We start from the raw sequence: 23,566 nt of genomic DNA on the forward strand, positions 1-23,566 counted from the left end.
TTCAAAAGAGAAAACCAAATTTTACCTTTGTATTCATGTATTATTAGTGTTAAGCGCCACCCCCCCATCTTTTTTATTATACTTTAAGTTTTAGGGTACATGTGCACAACATGCAGGTTTGTTACATATGTATACATGTGCCATGTTGGTGTGCTGCACCCATTAACTCGTCATTTAACATTAGGTATATCTCCTGATGCTATCCCTCCCCTCTCCCCCCACCCCACAACAGGCCCCGGTGTGTGATGTTCCCCTTCCTATGTCCATGTGTTCTCATTGTTCAATTCCCACCTATGAGTGCTATCTTTCATTCTCACATTCCTGTACTCGTTTCTGTTGTTTCAGTATCTGATTAGAGCTGAATTAATATAGTTGGGGGTAAAAAATAGCTTCTATCTCTCAGTGACACATTTTTGGAGACTCATAAGCCTCATTGTTTTCTCATCAGTGACAACTGTGTCTCTGAGTCAGATGACTCAAGTCTCCTTCACCCGTGGTCTTGGGAGAAAAAAAATAGAATCAGAAGTGAGTAACTCACACAGCCACAGGACCAAGTGATCACAATCACAGCATCCACTAATTAGTGGAAATGAGCCCTGGACTCAGTCCAGTTGACGAATGGTAAAATCTATGGCTCGAAAAGAAGGGAAAGAGCAGTGCTGAAGATGTTTCAGTTCTTGGGGTGATCTTTGTAGCTCCTCCTGAGATGTGCCTTGACGATGTTGGCTAAGTGCATGGTACTGATTTCAAGGACACACTGTGCTATATTTTTACATAATCTGCTTCATAGGAGATAGCCCACATTCATGGATAGGAGATGGCCCACATTCATGGATGGTAGAAGAAAAATGGCAGAGCATGCTGCATATGTGGCGGGACTGTCATGAGACTGTCAGAGTCAGTTGTGCCAGGTTCCCAATTCCCAGAGCAGCATCCCGGCGTCTTGTTTAATCATGATCTTCAGCCTCTTGACAGCATTTGGTTAACAGATGCTATAGCTTTGACTCCTTGGATGTGTTCATAGGCATTTTATCTTGACTCTATTCGCTAAACATGGCACACTCTGTAAGTTTCATTGTAATGTAGCTATTAAGCATGTCCACTGTACATTAAGCTTTACTGGGAAAGAAAACCTCCCTAGAATCCAGTAAAATTCTAACTAATGAAAGAGTAAATACACCAGCTGTCCAGGCCCAACATTGATTTTTGAAAGGGCAGATTGGGCCTGGGCTACAGCTCAGAATGTTGAAGAGGCTGGATTGGAGCAGAGCTGAGGGAAAAAGAGAAAAAGACACCTTAAGCCATGTGGTTTCACACACGCAGGAGAAACCAACACTTTCTCCCAAGTTACAGGAACTTGGGTGTACTTTTTTTAGAGATTGAAAGTAAAGGGTGTGATCAAATGCTGCCCTTTAAACACTGACATGCCCCGGGTTCTGTTTTCACTGCTTTCTTCTCACGCCGCGTGATTTCTTTTGGTCCCAGTGATCCCAGGCTTCCGCTACCTCTACAGGCTGCTGCCTGCCAAATGTTTATCTGAAAATCGGACTTCTCTGCTAAGCCCCAGACTTAGATATCCAGTATCTGCTATTGAACAGATCCATTCAAATGGTCTACAGGAAATGCCAGTACTAAAATTACTATTAACCAGGTCTTCCTCCTGTATTGCCCATCTTTAGTGAATTGGTGGGCCAGCCAAAGCCAAACGCAAGAAATGGTCTTCCTCATCTCCTCTTCCTTCATACACTTCACCTTTCTAACCCCCAACCTCCAACAGTGAAGATACCAGGATGCGACCTTAATGGCACCTCTAGAATTCCTCCCTCTTTATCAAGTTGGGACTCACCAGTTGTCATTAGGGGTAATAAAGGCACAGCAAGGGTGAGGGGATTTGGGAGGTTATCCCTGTAATCACCATGCTTCCTAGTATTCTAGATGTGCTCTAGAATGGGAGAGGTGGGTGTACCGGAGTTATACATCACCACCCACACCCACAGGCATCTGTGAACATTGCTGCATCTTGTATCAGAAAAATCAGATGTGACTGCTGAGTTTAAAGGGTGAGATCCACACTCTATACTGTGCCCCTACCTTTTTCTTCAGCTTCTGGGACATTTTTGCTCATACGCTATGTCCCAGCTGTATGATACCACACACGCATTTGGTGTCATCCTGGGAAGGTAGAGGTGAACATTGCTTCATTGTAATCTACTGTGTCACATGCTTCAATCTATCCTGTCACCTGCTGTTCTTCATTCCCCTCCATTGCTGACATCTCAGCCGCTCCTGTTCTGAGCTCCAAACTCCTTGAGAGGGAACATTGTCAGAGCCCGGCTTAACACCCCACACCATAGATAGTGCTCAACAAGTGTTTGTTGAATAGGTGAACTCCGAAGAACAGCTTTTATTCATAGACACTTTTTCAACATTAAAAAAATACAAGTTCTGGCCAGGCGCGGTGGCTCACGCCTGTAATCCCAGCACTTTGAGAGGCCGAGGTGGGCGGATCACGAGGTCAGGAGATGGAGACCATCCTGGCTAACGTGGTGAAACCCCATCTCTACTAAAAATACAAAAAATTAGCCAGGCAAGGTGGCGGGCACCTGTAGTCCCAGCTAATCGGGAGGTTGAGGCAGGAGAATGGTGTGAACCCAGGGGGCGGAGCCTGCAGTGAGCCGAGATGGCGCCACTGCACTCCAGCCTGGGGGACAGTGAGACTCCGTCTCAAAAAAAAAAAAAAATTCAAGTTCTTTACAAACTGGTGGGTGGGGGTGAGAGGAGGGAGGTCTTGATCCCCTCATCCCCATCGCAATCCTTTCCATCAGGTAGATCCGCCCTCCACAGACAACAAACACAGTAGAGATAGGAAGCCCTGCAGAGTTAAAAAGGCACTTTTTACTCTAATTATAATCCTTAAGTGAATGAAGAAGAGAGTTGACAATCCTACATCACTTTACATTTTACTGTGTACTTTCATATATATTTTCTGATTCAGTCCTCACAATGATGCAGTGAGTTTTCTGATACAATCCCTGCTTCAAACATGAGTTTACCAAGTTTTAACGAGGTCAAGCAACTTGACTCACATACTTGCAATTGGCAGAGTCAGAATTCAAACTCAGACCTTACGATTCTGTGATGTTCTTTCCACTACAAAGCGAACATAAGGAGGCAAGCTTCGTAAGTCCCCATTAAATGCTACATTTCCACAGTTGTTAGAAATTATGAAAGTAGAAGCTATGTCACCACAGGTCAAGTGCTGTCAATAAAGGGTTCTCGCTTTACTCCTTAACATAAAATCTCTCCCACATGCTTGTCTCACATATTCCTCATCTGTGTTTACCTTTGCCATTTCAATTTAGGTTACACGCGGTATATCTGAAGGCCTAATCCTTGAATTTACTCTTTAAAAGATTGAACTTGAGGATAAGCATATTTATAGAACAATTGAACCTTAGTCATAATTTCCCTAAGCTCTACCAACCAGTAATTTCCAAAGTTGGTGAACGATCTCACACATCAGAATAGAAGGTAGAAATCAAAATGAGTGAAATTAAACTCAAACTCATGAAGACTGAGCAACGCTGGAGGAGAGCTCTTTCTTTAGCAAAATACCAAGCAAAGTCAGTGCAACTATAGAAGACGAGATGAATAAATGTAGCTGCTGAAAACAATATCTGATGTCTTGCTCAGATGTTTAATGTATTTGCATTTTAAACATGGGTAATAAGAAATAGCCCTTAAGGCATTTTGTAAAACTTGCCATTTATTTTTAGGAGAGAAGATTTTTTTGGGGGGGGGGGGCAGCCTTGTTTGTTTAAAAGGAGAAAAAACAGATATTTAATCATTTTTGCTTAAACGTGAATAAGAATGGGAAATTACCCTAGTTATGTTTTCATTCACTCAGTACAACTCCCAGAGGCCATGGAGGTAAATGAATGGAAAAAGATTGCTGAGTGAGGTATGGTATTTATGTGTCTGTTGTAAATGAAGTTGTCATTCCTAAACCAATCAAATCATACATTTTTTATGAGAGCTTGCAACTTGCAGAGAGGTGGAAATGTTAGACACTAATTAATAAACGTGGCTGGCAAAGCAACTCAGACAACTCAGGACTCATAAACTAAGCTATGGGAGGATCATTAGAATACGAAATTCAGTAGTGCTTTTCCATTGATGTCATGAAATGCCTGTATCCTGTCAGAAGGTTCAAGATAGAATACAATCGGCTTAAATTTTCCAAGTTAGTTTTGAACCAGAGATTTTAAAGATTTGCTTGTTAGAGGGGTATTCTTGTGGTGGCTTTAGATTGTCTTAAAGTTCAAAGGAAACTAGAGATTACTGGATAAGCATCAATAACATTAACAGAGCATTGAAGCTGCCTGGAGTGGATGGAGGATGCCTTGCGTTGTGCACGAAACACTCATCAATTCTATGGTTTGTTTAGAGGGTAGTGTTGTTTTAAGTCATCAAGTCACTGTTTAACTTGAATTGAAACTAGTAAATACTGCAGATGAATTACTGGATAGCTTTCCAGACCTTAAAAAAGAAAGTCACCGGGCACAGTGGGGGGCACCTGTAGTCCCAGCTACTCAGGAGGCTGAGGCAGGAGAATGGCGTGAACCCAGGAGGCAGAGGTTGCAGTGATCCGAGATCACGCCACTGCACTCCAGCCTGGGCTAAAGAGCGAGACTCCATCTCAAAAAAAAAAAGAAAGTCTACAAAAATGGAACTTTTTGGACCTTTTAATGAGTTACCTGAAAAGAAGAGAATGTGGTTTCATTGGTTGCATAAGGTTGAACCATATAAAATGGTCACTATTAACCCATGTTTTTAAAAAACTACAAAAATGGCAATTTCACAATTACCCAACCTAACTTGAAGTATAGATGTTTCTGTATAATAAATATAGAACAGTTATATTGGCAAAGGAAATACGTGTGTACATGCATGAGAAGGGTCATTGTGCTGTTGTGTGGATAAACACACAGCAGAAGTTCATGGAATAGGGGGTTGCCTGATTCCACTAGAAGAGAGAGTGATGGAATAATGCGAAACAAGCCTGAAAAGGGAGCTGGGGGTCAAAGCATGGAATTCCCTGAAATACATGCCAAGAAGCTGGGTATTAATTTGGTAGATAAGTAAAAGTTTTTGAGTGGGGGAGAAAAATTTCTAGACTGAGTTTTAGACAGATTAAAAAGGCAATGGCATAGAAGATGGAAGGCAATGACCAGAACTGGTGAGGAGGCTGTTTCGGGAATCCCGGTGAGCAGGAATGAAAACCTCACTAGGGCTGTAGCCGTGGAAATAGAAAAGCCTATGAGAAGGAAGAGAAATTAGGAGAGAGAGAGAGAGCTAAACTGAGGATTTGAAGGGGTAGAAAATTAAGCAAATTTAGAGCCACACCAGAGTGTTAGGTGAGAGGTCTGAGAAGCTGGAAGAGCTGCCCCTGTCCCGGGGTTGATGCTCCCGTAAGCCATGGTCTCTGTCCAGCTTCTCAAGTTCTCTGTGGGGTACCCAGCTTCAGGTCATTTCCTGTGGGGTAAGGCAGGGGTGTGGCTGGAAGAGTCTGAGTAGTAGGTTATCCTGGGAAGCAGTGTAAGAGATCAGCGCGGACAGAGTCGATCCATGCAAAGAGGCTCAGAAGATCCAGGTGAGGAGACTTGTTCCCGATTTGAGGCCAGCATGCGTACCAGGTCCTCAAGGAGAAAATGGGCACTGGAGATCCCACGTGTAAGGGCTGCTTCAGCCCCACTAGCATCTCCACACTGGGTGAGGGTTACAAGGGAGGCTGGGGGTCGGCCACTCACTGGCTTTTGGGGCTTTGTTCATCCGGGTTCCCAAGATGTCGAGAACTGAGTCACAGTGAGCCCCACCTGACAACAGCTGGCACTGGGGAGGGCACCGAAGGCTGAGGGAGCACTGAGGCCACAGGCAGCGTCACGGGCAGAGACAAATGTCACAAGGATGATTTGTTGTTAAACCAGAACTCGTTTCTCTTAAAATATAAGAGAATACTGTTTGTTGGTATATATTATTGAAAGTAATGGTAAAAACCACAATCACTTTCGTACCAACCTAATAGAATCTAGGATTGGAAATGTAAATGAACCACCAGGTCATTAAACCACGCCTTTAGTCGCCTTTAACGGCCAGGTCAGGCGTTATCATTTCAGTGTGTATTTTGCATTGCTCAGTTAGGCAGCTTGTCTAATTTAGCGCCTGGGTAAGATGTGGAGAACATCTGGAAGAGTGAGTATTGGAGCGCCCATCATTGACTTCGGAAGACAGTTCTACAAGTCAGAAAGGAATCATGGCTGAGAGGATGTCAGTATATTTCCCACTTAGTGATAAGGGAAGATTATTACCTTTCTCTTAATTTGAGCTCATTAATCAGTAGTGATTGTGATCTTCTGAGCATCGCACACAATTCTCGCAGTCTTTTGTTGTAATTGTAGCTGTCATAGTACAGCCTTAGCAGCACTATAATCCTACAAGGTTTTTCTTATGTTGAATCTTTCTATTTATCTCCATTTTCAAAATTGTTTTATACCCTCTAGTTTCTTGCTATTAAAACATAGATCTAAGCAGAGGATTCTAGACAAACCTAGGTATAAACTTTTAAATAAAAACTAGTTTTGCTTTGTATTTATTTAGGAGCTCAACTGACTGGATTCGTTGCTTCTTATATCACAAAGGTGCATTGACATAAAGGGAAGAACTAAAGTATTATCAAATAAATTTCCTGTTCACAATAACATTGCTAAACACAGTGACAACAGTATCTTCTACTGAGATAATAGCTAGTTGGGTGCCACATCTAATGGGAAGGTTAAAAAACGGCATCAGTTTATTCACCTTTATCACTAATACAGTAAAAATATTTCTAAGAAAAATTGAACTAAGAAAAGATTGTCATTTTTTTGAGTAGCAGTGCTTCTGAAAGCGGCACACTCACACTTTGATCATAGCTGTTATTTTTCATTCGTGGTCCGTGCCTCCTATTTTAAGCCTATTCATTTTTCTTCTAATTTTAAGATTAAATAAAGCAAAATGAAAGCTTGTGTTATTATTTAGTATGAAAACACAGGACCTAATCACAGCTAATGAGTGTAATAAATGCTAGGCTGTACCTTCTCTTGTTTGGTGTGTGTTTTATATACAGGAGGTAACATAGGCTGAGTAACTAGGATGCCAAGTTACAGATGGGGTTGTGGAATGCTGTCTGACAGCCAATTAGAGTAATCTGTCAGAAATGATGACTTAATCACCATAACAGACTCCAAATTCCCTCACAGAATTCCACCCAGAGTAATCTAGTTTTCCTGCAATATTTTATTTTATTTTATTTTTTACCAGGACTAAATGGCTACGTTGCTTGTTTTTCCCCCTTTGGCGTATGACATGATTTTAATGGAAATGTAAATAGGTGGTATCTTTACAGCACAAAGGCTGATTTGGAGCCTGATAAGCCAAAATCAGTTATATAATCCTGGGTTCTGCAGTTTTTCTCCGTCACTAGATTATTAGCCTGTGGAGTTGAGTACTGCTGGCTGTATATATCCCAGGTGACCAAGAAAGACCATTCTCTCCAATGTGTTCTCTTAGCTTTCAGATGGGACCTTTTCTCCTTCCCCTCAGGGAAACTCCTATACTCTGCAAAATAATGATGATGACAACTGTAGCGGGCACTTACTGTGCCATCAGTGTTTTAAGCGTGTCACACATATCATGGCTATCAGGAAAAAGTTGTAATTTATTTCCACTGTAGTTTTTTTCCACTGGTTGGGAGAAGGGGTTATGAGATAAGGATCACTTCTGTTTCTTTGTTGTTACCAAACGCAAATCCACTTTTTTTTTTAACTGGCTTATATCACTTTTATAAAATTATGTCAGCAAATGGTGATTGAAAGTTTTCTGACAAGGCACAGTGGGTCGTGCCTGTAATCCCATCACTTTGGGAGGCCAAGGCAGGTGGATCATCTGAGGAGTTTGAGACCAACCTGGCCAACATGGTGAAACCCTGTCTCTACTAAAAATACAAAAAATTAGCCAGGCCTGGTGCAGGCGCCTGTAATCCCAGCTATTCGGGAGGCTAAGGCAGGAGAATCGCTTGAACCGAGAGGCAGAGGTTGCAGTGAGCTAATATCATGCCATTGCACTCTAGCCTGGGCAACAAGAGCAAAACTCTATCTCAAAAAAAGTTTTTTGTGTGCCCACTATGTTAATCGTGATACATAAAAGAACAACTTGAAATAGTGCTGAGACTCAGAGGTTAGGTAAATGCCATATATTCTGCCTCCACCATGGAATTGGCATCTTCAGAGGGTAACAGTTTTTTCCCGAATTTCCAAAGCAGTGTTCAGATAAATAGACCTTGCATAATCCAGGCAGTTAACACAAAGCCACATAGTAGAGCCTTTTGACATGAATGATGGCTCACCCAGCAATGAGTGGTCTTCACTTTGATTCGTTTTATAGATTCCAGTGTACTTTTTTGCACTATCAGTTTGTGAATACACCACAAAATGTAAGATCAATTGATGTCAGTAATTCACAACCATTGTTTCCTCTCACACTTGTCAGCGTCTATGTAGAACATTTCAGACAGCTGGCCCTGTGAAAGAAACCTCAGAGTCTAATCCACTGTGTGAGTTTTGAACCTCTGGATCCAAGCATGGATTTAGCTCTGTCCTTGTTAGTCGAATGGCAAATTGGCCAGGGCTACACTTTCTTGGCCTGACTCTAAAGCTATTTTTTTTTTTATTCATTACATGTTTTTATTTCTTTCCTGCCCTTTTCATAAAGAAAACCCAAACAGTAATTTTTGTTCTTGGGCTAATTGTTAAAACATTGTATGTGTGTATGAAAATACACAGGTATACTACACACACATATAAAGTATGAGTTCCTCATTGGAAAGAAGCCTGTAGATGGAGGCAATCTTTATATGTAGTGTGGAAGAGGGAAATTATGGTAATGTTACAGATTCTTAGAAACCCCAAACTTGCTTATACCACAACTGTGTGGATGCACATGACAGGCGGCGTGGGGTAGAGGCCTCAGGCTTGCGCTCCCACCGGACAGACCTGGGTTCGAATCCCTGCTCTGCCACCTGCTTGCTGTCTGACTCGGCCAAGTTATTTAGCCTCTCTCTGCCTTGGTTCCTCTCTGCCTTGGTACTGATTTCTGGGGCTCTTGTCAAAATTCAGTTAATTACCACACATAAAGAGCCTGTAGAGTGAAGGTGAAGGGGGAGGCTTCTTCTGTGTTTACAGCAGTTGTCTAAAGGCTCCATTCCACTTATCAGGAATAGTTATGACCTCCAGATGTGGCTTTGTCCCAGTGATAAAAACTGCTTGTTATTTGTTTTTTGAAACAGGGTCTTGCTCTGTTACCCAGGCTGGAGCACAGGGGCACAATTTCGGCTAACTGCAACCTCTTCCTCCCAGGTTCAAGCGATTCTCCTGCCTCATCCTCCCAAGTAGCTGGGATTACAGGTGTGCGCCACCATGCCCAGCTAATTTTTGTATTTTTAGTAGAGACAGATTTTCACCATGTTGGCCAGGCTGGTCTCAACCTCCTGACCTGAAGTGATCCACCCGCCTTGGCCTCCCAAAGTGCTGGGATTACAGGTGTGAGCCACCGTGCTGGGCCAGCTGCTTGTTATTGATCTGACAGATTATTTTTGTCATCTGTATTCTTTTAGAGATGTCCTTCTATTAAAGATATCTTAGCAAGTTTACCGTAGTGTTAGTGTTTTGTTTTTATTTTTTTAATTTGAAGGTTCTTGTTTAGTGCTGATTGATGTTCCTAAGTTACCATCCCTAAAGCTATTTTTGATTGTTCCCCATCTCTGCTATCAGAAGCATAATAGAACAGTGGCTGGCATTCGAGTCACTCACGAGGGAGACAGGCAAACCTGTGTGGGTTGGGGGTGTCTTCCTATGTAATAGAAGGTCTCGTGATGGGGCACGCTCTCTTTCATTTGAGCGGATGATGGGCCTCCAGTTGGTGGCAAATCTTTTGAAACTTGTTTTTAGCATTCCCAAATTTTTTTAGAGAAAAATTCAGAAAGTACAGGTGCTTTTGGCATTTCATAGTTAATATACAAGCGACACACGAGTATTCTCCATGGATGACTTTTGTGTTGTCATGGAATGAAAGAAAAATACCAGTGGGTCTTTACTGGCCAGAATATTTTCATTTTCTCACTTGGCGCATAGCTCTTTTGTGAATTCACTTCTTTCCATCCCCTCTCTCTACTTTTAAATATTTCATGGGCAGTAAGCTTATAATATGTGCTAGCACGGCTGCTCTCTCAAGGGGTCATGATGGGTTTAATAATGAGATGCATAACAGTGACTCTGTAAAAACCCATTTCAGGTTAAAAATGGCATGTTTTATTGAATCTCGTGTTAAAGGTGGTTAACTCATCGATTGGTGATGGCTGGGGTTAAACAAGTTCCAACATGAGTTCTCCTGTGTGTGAGGAACCAACTGTGCCCCCGCCCGCAGCCGCTTCCTTCCCCCAGGACTCTGTCTCCAGACTAGGCCTGTGTTGGCTCGGAACCCTCCCTTCCTACAGCAGAGACCCACTGAGGCAGAGGGCTTCAGAGAGCCCCACGAGACTGTGTCCATAGCGGCGACTCCGGAGAGCATGGCTGCTGAGTGCGGCTGCTCCGTGGCCAGCTTCACGGCGGCACCAGGTGGTGACAGCTGTTGGCAGAGCTGTGTGCAGCGCTCTGTGCATGCACTTACCCCTCAGACTTGAGAAATGGCTTTGCTCCAAAGTCATACTCTTATTTTCATTTTCATGAGTCACAGCTGGGGCCTTGTGCAAAGAATCGAAGGTCAGCTTACTCAGGAGTGAGGGGCATCAGGCCCAGTCACAGGCCAGCCAGGGTGAAGACCAGGGTGGACCACTCAGCTCCGGGACCGTGTGTGTGTAGGGAGGGAGAAGAGCTGGGAGGACCACGGGCCACTTATCCCCAGGAGGTGGGACGAAGGGGGAGGGCTGATGCTGGGAGGCTTTACCAACAGATGGCTCCTACCAGGGCGACAGGGATGGAGACGCCGGTGGCAACTGGTGCTGGGTCAGAACCAAGCCACTGTGTGCTGTCGTGGGTGCAGAAACTTAGCTTTGGGGTAGAAGGGACAGTGAGACAGGGGCCTGTCCTCAAGAAGCTCCAGCTCACTGAAAGCCCAAGCAGACCCGTGAAGGACCACACCTCCGTGGGCCGAGATGCTCCCCTCCACGAGCTCCACCTTGATTGTGCATAGGACGCTAATTCTTAGTACACAGGAGCAACAGAGCTTCAGCAGATGCCTTCTCAGGACTGCGCTTGACTCTAGTTCCTTCTCCCCAGGAGGAAGAAAGGGAAGGAGCCCTTGAAATTTCCCCTTTCGCTATGTTTCACTGGTTTTTAAACAAATAGGGCTAAATAGAGACCAAGAAGTTAACCAGTACCTTAACATGTGGCTTTAGGCAAAATGTTATTCAAAAAAAAAAAACTTCTAAAAATTCATGTGCCGTCAAGGAAATCTTCACATGAATGGGTTTAGAAGCCTTTCTTGATAGCAATGTGAACTTGAAGAAACGTGTGAAGTCCCATTTACTCCCATCAACAGGATCTATTTCCAAAACTCATGCTCCTGCCATTTCCCCACAAGCATACTGCAGCCTTGCGTGAGAGGACCAGAGATCTGTCATCTTCCAGGCTTGTTGCAAGTGCAGCTGAGATGAACATAAGTAATAGACTCATTAATTGTTTCATCATGACACAGGAAAACCACTCTGTAAAGTCAGAGGCTGGTGTTTGTAAAATTCTTAGACTCATCGAACAGTATAGACAGATCATGACAGCACAGACCACTGAAGATGTTTTTAGATACAGCCTATAGTGTGTCTGAAAAATACTCACTCCTGAATTAAAACTTCCCATTCTGTGTGGCTGGAGATGCAGCCTCAGTTTAATTAGCACACATCTCTTCAGAGACTCCTTGCAAAAATTCTGGAAGATCGTGTGCTCCGTTGTCATAGACAGAGGAAGGAGGTAGCCCCTGGGAACTAGCCTCAGCCCTGACCCTAGCCACACAGTAGGTAGATTCAATTAGCGACCACCACATCACCTGGGCCCTCCCCCGGCCCCTCCCCTGGTCTCTTGCTGTCTACTGGGACCTGCAGGCATGTGCAGGGCACAGCATGAGATCCTGCCTTCAGCCCCATCTAACTCTGGCAGCAGGAAGGGCCAGGGTCCCTAGTCATGGGGAAGCAGTTGAGAAGCAACAGTTCTGACCCCACTCATTTCATCATTAGCTCTTGAGAAGGGTGCTCAGGGTGTGGCCACTGGCTGCCACCTGTCCTGGCACCTAGGGAAGATTTCATTCAGGAGTGAGTAGATGGGCATTGTTTTTTTACTTGAAATTGTCCAGCCTATGAACATATTCCTCACTATTAGTCTTGTGCTTTAGATGTCTTGTTTTTGGTGAATGTTCTTTTTAACAACTTCCATTGGCCGGGCGTGGTGGCTCACGCCTATAATCCCAGCACTTTGGGAGGCCGAGGTGGATGGATCCCAAGGTCAGGAGATCGAGACCATCCTGGCTAACACAGTGAAACCCCGTCTCTACTAAAAATACCAAAAAAATTAGTCGGGCGTGGTGGCAGGCGCCTGTAGTCCCAGCTACTCGGGAGGCTGAGGCAGGAGAATGGCATGAACCCGGGAGGCGGAGCTTTCAGTGAGCCGAGATCACGCCACTGCACTCCAGCCTGGGTGACAGAGCAAGACTCCTTCTCAAAAAAAAAAAAAAACAACAACTTCCGTTGCTTCCTCTGTTGGTTAGGATATCATATCATTGTTCTTGATCAACAGTATTGCCTATTTTCTCTTATTCTGTGCCTCCAAATAAACTGTTCTTTTCCCTGAAATGTCCTTTCCACATCTTCCGGTTAACATGAGGATTCCTTTGAGAATGAATGCAGACGTAGCTTCATCTGAGATGCCTTCCCCAGTGTGTCCTTCCTCCATCTGTGTCTGGTGTCTTTTCTCCAAGTTCCCACCGTACAGCTCTTACCACGCCTCTTATCACACTGTGGGAAATGCTTGCTGTATCTGTCTCTCCTACCACACTGCAAGCTCCATCACAATGAGAACCCCTTCTCATCCTCCTCTTCCCAGCATCTAACATATAGTGTCTGGTAAAAACAGAAACACGTGAATAAACGAGCAGTCATACTGGGTCAAATCATTGAAACCATTTATGTTACAGGGAAAGAATTCTTTTTCCATCCTCATACTTTAAAACTTTCAACTAGAATGTCTACTCTTTTATAATAACTTCGCTACTCAAGAAATCTTCCAAAGTTCTGGGAGTCAGAAGATTTTGAGGAAGTGAAACAGTATTATGAGAATGAATCCTCCCACCCATTTTTTTGTCTTCCTTGACATTTACATCTTGTATGTGATCAGAAATCTGTAACTCAAATGAACTGTTCATGGTAATGAGCCATTATTAATACAGTCCTGATTGAACACCTTTCTCTAAGAAGGTCACAGTGCTTTGCATACATTATCTAGCTTGTCTTCAGAACATACCTGAAGTGGGGTGACCATCTATTCAGAATTCACCATGGTCTGACAATCCACGGCTCTGCGAAGTTGGTTTTTCCCCTGCTGAGCCCAGGAAGGAGCAAAACAAAGTTCAGGTGTGCAGTGGCAGTAGCTGTGTTATCACCACCGCTGCTGCTTCACCGAGCCTTCTACAGAGTCTTACGGCAGCACAAGCCAATTCTCTGAGCAACTGCACGAATGCTAAGAGTGCAGTCTTGGTGTCATATGAGTCATACAGCTGTAGAGATCAGGTCCTACAGGAGTTAGAGGGAAGGGAAGATTACTTTCCCCTAAGGGGATATTGCAGGTGCCTTCGAACGAGTGTGTGTCTGCCCTCTTCAGTGAGAAGCATGCCATTCTTAACCGAAGGCTCATATGGCCAAGTCCCACATTGGACATTTTATGGAGAAGCAGTGTGGTTTAGGGGAGGCATCACCAGATTAAGAGTGGAGATATTAGAGTTGTGTGATCCCAGCTCTGTTGTTAATCACCTGTGTCTATGCAATCACTTATTCCCTTCATACCTGTCAGCCGAGAGCACTGACCGCGTGATTTCCAGGGTCCTTTACAGCTTTAGAGTACAGGGGCTCTGTTTTTGCTGCTCCCGAATTTCCACCTCCCATTGTCCACACATTTCACAGATGCATCTGAACTCTCACAGCGCTCTATTTGTGCTCTTCTGTTTGTCCCTGTTTTTTTATGTGGATGCGTATCAACCCCCATGATGGACTGCACACTCCCTGCAGGTAGGAACCATGTTCATTTCATTTTTGTGTCCCAGGCATAATGTAGGTGCGCTCACCTCATCTCTCCCATATCTTGAACCTGTGAATCTCATTGGACTCTCTTCAGCAGATGAACCTGTATAAGTCTTTCCTGTCTTGAAAGGACAGATGGGTGGCCCCCATCTGCCACTGAGCTCCCTGTTGAACCCCCTTTGCTGGTGACCTCAAAATAGAAGAAGCCCTCATTCACCATATCCACTGTTATCCTGCTTCTTTCCCCTCCACTTCCCATGACCAGGTGTTCTCTGCCACTCCACAGAACCTGCTTCTGATAAATCCCCTGAATAATTTTTTATTGCCAAATCCAAATTCTTCAGCCTCTCACAGTGTTTGCTGTGGCTGGCCACTCCCTCATTCTGGAAACTCCTCTTCTCTCGTGGCTCCCATGGGAGCAGTTGCTCCTGCAGCTCCTCCTGCCCCTCGCTCTGCCCTCCTTGGACTCCTCTTTCCTGGTATTCTCTGCAGTTCTATCCTCGACTGTCAGCTCTTTGCACCCTTTTTTCCCTCGCTGACAGCTTCATGAATACCTGTGGCTTCACTGTCAAGCTGAGGAATCTTCTCTGTGTCCCAGGCCCCTCTCTCAAGCCTGAGCCCCATGATTACAACTTCTCTCTGCACCCCACAGCCACATCAACCTTAGCATGTCCAGACCTGCGCTCTTCAGCCGCCTCTGAAACTCTTTGCTCGTGTTTTCCCCATTCGGGCAGTCATCCCACAGTCACCTGGTTATACAGACCTGGAGTTCCCCTTCTCCACCATCCCCATGACCAGCCAGTCGCCATGAAGTTCAGCCTTTACTAGTGTTCCCTGGCCTGCGGCAGCAGCTTCTTAACTGTCCTCCCTGCCTGTGTCTCTCTTCTGTAATCCACCCTTCACACTGCAGCCAAAATGGCTTTTCTAGAATTTCGATCTTGTTGCCTTTGTTACTTCCTCTATACCTGACCACATACTTTCAGACAAAATTTCAGTTCCTTAGCTTGCAAGACGCTCTGAGAGCTGGGTGTTGCCCACCTTCACCGCGCCTTCCCATGGTCCTCCATGCTCACACTGAGCTCCCTGTGAGAGGGAACTGTCACCCTTCCACTTGCTGGGTCACTGCGGAGCTGCCCAATGAGTTTCACCTGCCGGTCCCCCTTCGCTGCTGGCACGTCCAAGGAGTCGGCCCAGATGCCGCCTTGGCTTTCCTCGCCAGGCAGAATTAAGTCCCACACCCCTGGACCCCTGTGGGCTCTGTCCTGCCTCTCCCCACATGCTTGTCAGGGTGCTTACTGGCTGAGGGCTCAGCATCTCTCCTGCCCCTGCCATCCCACCCCCGCCATCCTATGCCCGCCATCCCACCCCTGCCACACTGAGCACCTGAAGGGAGGACCTTCTTCACTGGCCTTTGTTCCCAGTTTTTGGCCTAGAGCCTGACAAAGGTTACCTGTTTGCTCCATACCTGCTGGACAACCAGACAGATGCATGCTGGGAGGATCGCTTGCTCAAAAACTCTGCCCGTCTCCCCCAGGCATGTTACTGGTCCTTCTCTCCATTACTATAGGATAGAGGTCACATTCCTCAGCCCAACTCATGGCTTTCCACACAGGTGACTTGTCCTGCTTTTGAAGAGGCGGCTCACTTAGCCTCTTTCTTCTCCCTCCTCCTCTGTTCTGAAGACCCAGGCCAGCATTAGGTGCACGTGATCCTGACTGCCTGATGATAATTTCCCATGATGAAAGTAGCAGAGCCAAGTGCCATTTCCCTTTCATTGAAATTAGATAAAACCCAGAGCTGTGGCTTGCAAGTGACGGAAGTCCACTGGGGAAATGAAAGGTGCGGAGAGAATGGGACCCATTATGGTGAAAGCATTTGCACAGCCAGTGATTCCATCCACCCTGTGGCTCCTGTGTTCCTCGGGGTGCAATGAAATGTGAAGCAGGAGGACCTTTGGAGGTGGTTTGAGGAATTGATTCTAATCTGAAATGGTGGCAGCATTCTGTGCTTGGAGCACATCCTGCGGACCAGGCACCGGGTGTGATGGGCACTTTAGGAAGAGCCATGGGGCCCCCGGGTCCACTGTAGCTCAGGACCTCGGCCCTGCTGTCTCAAGTCCTTTCCACTCCTGTCATGTACTGGACGTGATCAGAGGGTGTGCGTCTCCCTCCCTTCCACCCTCCTCCTCTCCATCCTTCCTTCCATCCCTGCATTCTTCAGTGGCTCTGTGTTCCTATTCTATATTTGTATTAGCATTTAATAAAAATTATATACTGGCACCGAAGTCAGTCAACTGCTAGACCTTCAAATTACTCATGAGGCCTAAGAAAAACCTATGTGACAAACATAGGATGGCCAGAAAACTCTGCATGATTTAATTTTATAATAATTTTTATAATGATAGAATAACAATAGCTAAGTTATTTTCAACACATCTTAGCCTCTACTTATGAAGCATTTTACACGCATTTTCTCGTTTAATTCTGACAGCCTTACAATTCAGGTGTTATCTCCATCTCACAGATGAGGAGACCGAAGCTCAGAGAAGTTAAGACGCTTGCTTGAGATTGCATGGCTGTAATAAATGGCAGAAGCAGAATTGCCTATAACATAGAGGCAGAAACCATATTGAGTGGCAGAACCAGGTTTCACACTGAAGTCTGACTGCAGAGCCCAAGCTTTTAAATATGTTCTGTGTTACAGGGCCCCGTGACTTAAAAGGGTTTGGTTCCTGAACAGAAAACACACACTTACTTTTTAACATAGTTAATATTACCTGGAGAAGTCTTGTTGTTACTTATGTGCCCTTAAAACAGTATCAGTAATCGAATTGCTTCAGATTTCTGAGATTATTTTTACAGTTGTTCAATCTGCCTTTACTTTCTCACTTTTGTGTTTTTAGATGCATCATCCCATTCAGATGAAACCTGCAGATAGTGAAAAGTCAAACGGTAGGTGGTAACCAACTGTCTTGTTTAATAATATATCTGCTGCTTTAAATTACAAAGTCAGTTGGGGGCGGGAGAAGCCGGCCCAGCTGCTTTTCTCTCTAGAAGACAGAGAACACTGCTCCTGGAACCTTCTCTGTGGCCTGCATGTCTGGAGGAATGCACTCTCCACTCTCCTCTGTCCTGTCCCGTTGATCTCTGGCATAAAGATGTATGAGGCTGTTACAGCAGTGGCTTTCTGCGTCCTTCTCTTTGGAACTTGCCCTCTATGGGGACCCTGTGGCATTTGGTTCCTGTCTCCTCCAACAAAGCAATACAGGGACATCTCATGGGGATCCAGAGGACGTCTGCAGGAAAGGAATTGCCCATGAAGAATTAGGCTGTCTTTCTGTGGGTGAGGGAGGGGTGTTGGTTTTTTGTTTTTTTTTTTTACCTTTTCCATGTGTTTCTTTTGGACTTGGAGACTGCCTTATTGTACTCTTCTCTAAATTGCACTGATGCATTTGCATCAGAATTCAGAGTTCAGTCTGCTGATTAAATAAACGTACACTTGGTGCAAAAATCTGCATTTGATGAGGTCCATAAACAATTGGGTTTTGCCTCTTTGAGACATGAGAGAGTTGATAGCCACATTTCCCTCTTCTAAGTTTTTGTTCCCTTTCAACGACCCTTCTGTCCCTGTTTTGTTTTTTTAATTTACTGAAATGTATGTTAAAAGAATCTTCTACCATCCTAGACTGGAGAGCTGCTCTGTCCCATAAGACTGACATAATCAGCACTGTTTCCTTCCAACAGGCAGTTTTGCACCTCATTAATTAGTAATCAGGGCAGAAGCCATGCACTTAGAGATCTGCATATCTGCAAATGTAAATTATGATTGGGCTCTAAATCTCTCCACAAGGTATTTTTTGCTAATTGTAGTGCATTCCATTTTCTGGCTTCTCCACAGAATAGAAAGTTTTGAAGAAAATTACAAGTCATAGCATGTTGCTGCCAGCACCCGACTTGTCAGAGCTTTCTTCTCTCAGCTTTCAGCAGAATGCAGTGGCCCATACATGTAGTTGAAGCTGCTCAGGAGGCCAAGGCAGGAGGATCCCTTGAGCCCAGGAGGATCCCTTGAGCCTGGGCAACATAGATATATACATAAAGAAAATTAAAAATAAAAAATAGCTTTTCTCTCTCTAGGAGGAGACTTTGGTGCTTTAACCACTGTCTGCTCCTCAGCCCTGCACTTTACTTAGGGTTAATTCGTTTTTTTCTCTACTGCTTTATCACAAACATGACACTTAGCACCAGAAGTTGTCAAATCCGCTGCTGCTCTGTGACCCCGTGAGCGAGCCGCGCCGCTCCTGCAGTTACCAGTTGTTCTTTCATCAGTTACCATGTGCCAGGCATGTTGCTAGGGGCTGGGACTGCAGCATGGAATAGGAAAAGGACGAAGAAAAGACCCCAAGAGACTGTGTCTCTGACCTTGTAGAACTGACATTCAGTCTATTGATTTAAGTACCCAGAAGTCACTTAAACATTGAACTTGAATCTCTGCTGTTGTATAATGGAATTGATAGTAACTGTCTCACCTAAGTTGGCTTCCCCCGAGCCCAAGACTCAAATAAGGTGTTTGTAACAGTCTCTGTAATGATAGAATGCCTCTATGAAATGTTGATTACTGTTTACACCCAGAGATGGTCTCCTGGCCTCTGCAGGCTCTCCACGGAGCGTGCTGGCCTGGGAAGAAGACCACTTCACCCAGGCGGGCTCCTTTCAGCCCTTGTGCTCCGGAGGTGCGTGCTTGCAGTCTGATGACTTCCTTGGTGGGAGACAGGAGAGATGACTCTTGTATTTTGGGATGAATCCTGTTGGTACAGGTCATCTCAGAGTGTGTGGCCACCAAGAAATGTTCCCTGCCTTTGGCTCCATGATACTCTAAACTGTGTCAGGACAAGGACCATGAAGTGAAAGTCTATGGAAAAGGGTTTGGCTCACTTCCGAACCTTTGGTTGTAGATACAGAAACATGATAAATTAGCCAAATTGAAAACATTTGACCTGAAATATCCCAGTACTGAAACACAAAGGGATTTTTTTTTTTTTTTTTTTTTTTTGCATTTTCTGCTGTGCAGGTATTCATCTGCCTCAGAGAACGCTTTCTACAGGCAGCTGCCAGGAGTTTGCTGAGTGTTCTGTTGTTCTTTCTGTCCAGTGTCCACTCTGGTCCCTGAGAATCATATTTGCTTTGGGTCTAGAATCACAGCACATAATAAAACTGTCATGGGCACACCCAATGTTGCATGATCACAGAAGCCAAGGAGGACCAGGCACCGTTATTTCTAGGATGAGACGGTTACCTGAAAATGCTGTTTTTCAACCAGCAGCCTGGGGTAGCAGTTACGAACTATTTGGAGAAGCCTGGATTTGACCCGACTCCACGCTTGTTGGTTTTGTCCTTGGGCAAGTTATTTAACCTTACTCAGCATCAGTGTCTCTTCAGCTGTGAGAGGGGGCTACAGTGGTGTCATCTGAACACTTGTTGTAATGCCCGTCTTACAAGGTTATTTGAGGTTTACATAAGTTTAACGTCTGTAAAGAGCTCAGCATAATACCTGGCACATAGTAAGTATCCAATGTGCTAAGTTCTGCTAAGTTAACACTGTTATTCCACTCACCGAGGCAGCCTTTTCAGTGCATTCTGAGCGGCAGAGGCCGGCCTGTCCAGGCTTGGGCTGTTCATACTGAAGCATAGCTCGGTATGTACAAATGAAAACCCCCAAGCCTTCTAGTTGGGCCAGTTCTCCCTTTGCTTTGTGGATTGACCTTCATTGTCTGAATTTTCAGTAAGAAAAGTCCAAAAATATAAATGAGCAGAAGGCTGCTTTTAAGGGCTTTTCTTTCTAGAGGCCCAAATGGAACCTCACCTTGCACAGACGTGAACAGCTTCGAGGTTCTCTTTGGACCTGATTGAGGAATCAGGAGGAATATGTAGTTTTCTAAAGCAAGTGATAAAAGCCGCAAGCCTTTTCTCATTTCACATGGCATTTTTGACAGGTAAGCATAGTTTCAAAAGCTCAAAGAGCACAAAGATTTCTTTGGCTCAGTTGCTCTAAATAGCTCCTGTAGTTTTGAAAGAAGTATAACGAGCTCTAATTGCACTTTTATTGAGTTTGCTGACATTTATGGATAGCACAAAGGACTCATCACAGTTAGACAGTTACTGTCTTCATTATCACTGTGTTCAGATTTCTAAAACTTTGTATTTGCTGAGCCAGAAAGAGCTGCTAATCATGGATTAATTCGTGATGGACAGGTGAACTCCAGAAAAGCAGTCACCCTTGGCAGCTTTCGTCCATCGAGCAATTCTGAGAGAGGGAACCTCTGGGGTGAGCCCCGACACGTTAGGTTGCGCTCAGATCAGCCCTGCACTTTGGGATTTCACTGAGCAGACTTCCGGAGTCTCCATGGCTTCCTGTAACCTGCCCTTTCCATTGGCTCTGATTTAAGCTGCAGCCTCTGGCACACCAATGGAAGCTCGTGGCATCGTGTTTCCTGTCCACGTGCTCCCACGGAGCCAGGTTGTCCAAAAGGAAAATAATCCCACTCTGGAGAAGCAAAAACTGCTGGGGCTGCTAAGAGGAGCACGCTGAGTAAACCATCCACCTTTCAACAGAATCCGCCTTTTTTGTTATTTTTCCATTGCAGAAAGACGAATGGCGGGACAGGCAGGGCTTTTGAGGAGGTGTGGATTTCATGCACCATCATAAATGAGCAGAAACGTACTTACTCTCTTTCATCCTCTATGCCATCCAGCTTTTAATCCACTATTGCTGTGCCCAACGAGGTACCAGCTGTGCAGTATTGAAAGTCACAAGCAGTTGCTGAAGTTAGGCTGGCAGTGAGTGATACAAACAGAAGCTGCTTTGGTTCTGGTTCTGGGTCTGAGAGGCTGGATCTGTGCTCATTCTGATGTCTTCGCCTCTTGCCACAAGGGGAGTTGTTTGTTGTTTTTACTCTATATACAGAGCATAAATCCATCCATCCTGCTTTAACCCTCCAACCTCACAATTTGCTGGGGGTCTTTAACACCTAGAACCCAGAAATGTCACTTAAGCCTGCTGTGTGTGTGTCTCTCTCTCAAGGCCTCCAAAACCTCCAGTGTCCAGGTGTCAAGTTCAGAGCTAGTAGCAGTCAAGATAACTAAATATCGTCAGCAGAGGGTGCAGACCTGCAAAGCCTCCATTAAAAATAGGAATCATGGGGTGGCTCCATCCAGTCACTTTCTGATTCACTGGAAGATGAAGAAATAATTTTGAAATTCAAAGTGGAGAGACTTACAGATTTGGAGGCAGTAATTAAATGCCATATGTTAGCACTAACACATTGAAAAGTTGTTAATTAATTCAGGCAGCCCCAAATCCAGGTGTGACTTTGACAGATTGTACACGCGGGTGTTAGCACAGACTTACAATTAGAGATTTTTTTAAAAAATGAAGTTTCTATTCCCCTAACTTAAAAAAGTCAGCCCGTATATTTAAAGTATTAACCCATTCTCATCGTATCATGGAAGGTAGACTTCAAATAGCTGCTGGTGTGGAACCCCTTTTGATTCTGTGGTCATCGTTACTAATCGTGGGAGACCCCATCTGTGCAGCACTTCACGTGTAAAAGCATTTCCCTGCCCTTATTCAGTGTCCATCATGGAAAATGACTTTGCCTCTAGAGGGCAAACACCTTACCTTTTAAGTGGTTTGGTTTGGTTTGGTTTGGTTTTTGTATTTTTAATTCCTTAAAGCACCTAGCAGAATACTGTGAACACAGTAAATTTCGTTTCAACAACTGACTTTCCTGTAGGTTGAAAAACTAAGTGAGATACTTAGTGCCCATGAATACTCAGGAAAAACTCACCAAGACGGTCATCAAAAGTTGATTAAAAAGTTAAGTGAATTCAAAATAACTGTGTTCTTGTAGAATGTTTACAAAGCTGTTAGGGACCCTCAGAATGGGAATTTGAGGGATGAATTGTATGACTGACTTGTCACTGGAAAACGAAAAAAACTCAGAAGAAAGCTGGGTGTGTTCAGTATTCCGCATATTGCCTTTAAAGCAAACACAGCCCAACTGTTGAAACCATGGAGCAACGTTGGCTAGTAAGAGATTCCCAAAGCCCGGCACTTCTGTGCACACGCACACGTGCGCCCACACACCACACGCACAGATGGAAGTTAACGTTTTGATAACTTGGATGACGGAGGTTTCCGTTACTTCTGTGCACACACACAGGTGCGCCCACACACCACACACACAGATGGAAGTTAATGTTTCGATAACATGGATGATGGAGGTTTCCATTTTTTTTCTTGGCTAATACTTGCTATTTTTAAAAGTGCGAGTTATCTTTCCTCTTGTTGCCTGGCTAAGTTGACCTTGAGTGATGGCTAGGAAGTCAGCATTGCTTCATGAGTAGTTGCCATTTTCTTCATATTCGTCTTAGGAAAAAAATCATTTTTAAGCTTACCCAGGAGCTGCATGTTTAATTTACTATGGCATCCCCCTGAAGCTCAAAACCTGCAAATTGTTGTAGCTAAATACCATAATTATAGGTTTACCAGTGAAACCAAGGACTTGGTGGGAATTTTTCATTTGCTTTTGTTTAAAAGAACTAAAACCAGATTGTTCAGGGTAAGAAGAAACACAACAGGAATTTTATTTTTACTCTCATAAAAATGCCAGCCATAGTTTGCTGGGGGTAGGAGTCTCAGAGACGAGAGGGAAGGAGGAGTCCTGCTGATTTTTCTCCCTTTTCTACCCCCTTTCCATCCCATCTCTCCCCTTCCTGTTCCATTTCTCCCCTTCCTGTTCACGGGAATGCCACATTCTCACAGGGCCTCCCCCACCAGAATCCTCCCATGTTAGTGAGCACAGGTGGTGTAGATGGCCTGCAGCAGGTGGCGTGGACGGCCTGCGGTTGCACTTCTTGCCCAGGGTATCTGGTGTCTCTCTGGCTTAGCTGTCGTGCCCGTGCTGCCCATGACTGACCAGGCTTCACCAGTTGACAGCGGATCCATGCTACTTCGCCTTCTCTGAAGGGAGGAAAAAGAACTTGAATTGGAAGTTTTCCATCGGCGTACAGGAGGTCAGGTCCTCAGCGGTCTCCCTCCCAGAAATTGGAGCCCAGGGTGCCTGTTGCCCATGTCTCCTCTGAGTCTGAACGCAAGCAGTGGCTCAGGCCAGCTGATGCTTTCCTCACTGAGCTCCTT

At 44.7% G+C, this 23,566-nt stretch overlaps 1 protein-coding gene across 21 annotated transcripts in view; it reads left to right on the forward strand.

The window, feature by feature from the left end:
- Window positions 1–23,566, forward strand: part of CELF2 (CUGBP Elav-like family member 2) — a 541,707-nt gene that overhangs the window by 438,361 nt on the left and 79,780 nt on the right. For all 21 annotated transcript variants that reach the window (XM_063727160.1, XM_024253110.3, XM_063727159.1 and 18 more), the window contains 1 exon segment: window positions 17,274–17,322. In XM_063727160.1, coding sequence (XP_063583230.1) covers window positions 17,274–17,322 — 49 coding nt within the window.

This window comes from Pongo abelii, chromosome 8 (genome assembly GCF_028885655.2).
Source record: "Pongo abelii isolate AG06213 chromosome 8, NHGRI_mPonAbe1-v2.0_pri, whole genome shotgun sequence".
NCBI classification, from domain to species: Eukaryota; Metazoa; Chordata; class Mammalia; order Primates; family Hominidae; genus Pongo; species Pongo abelii.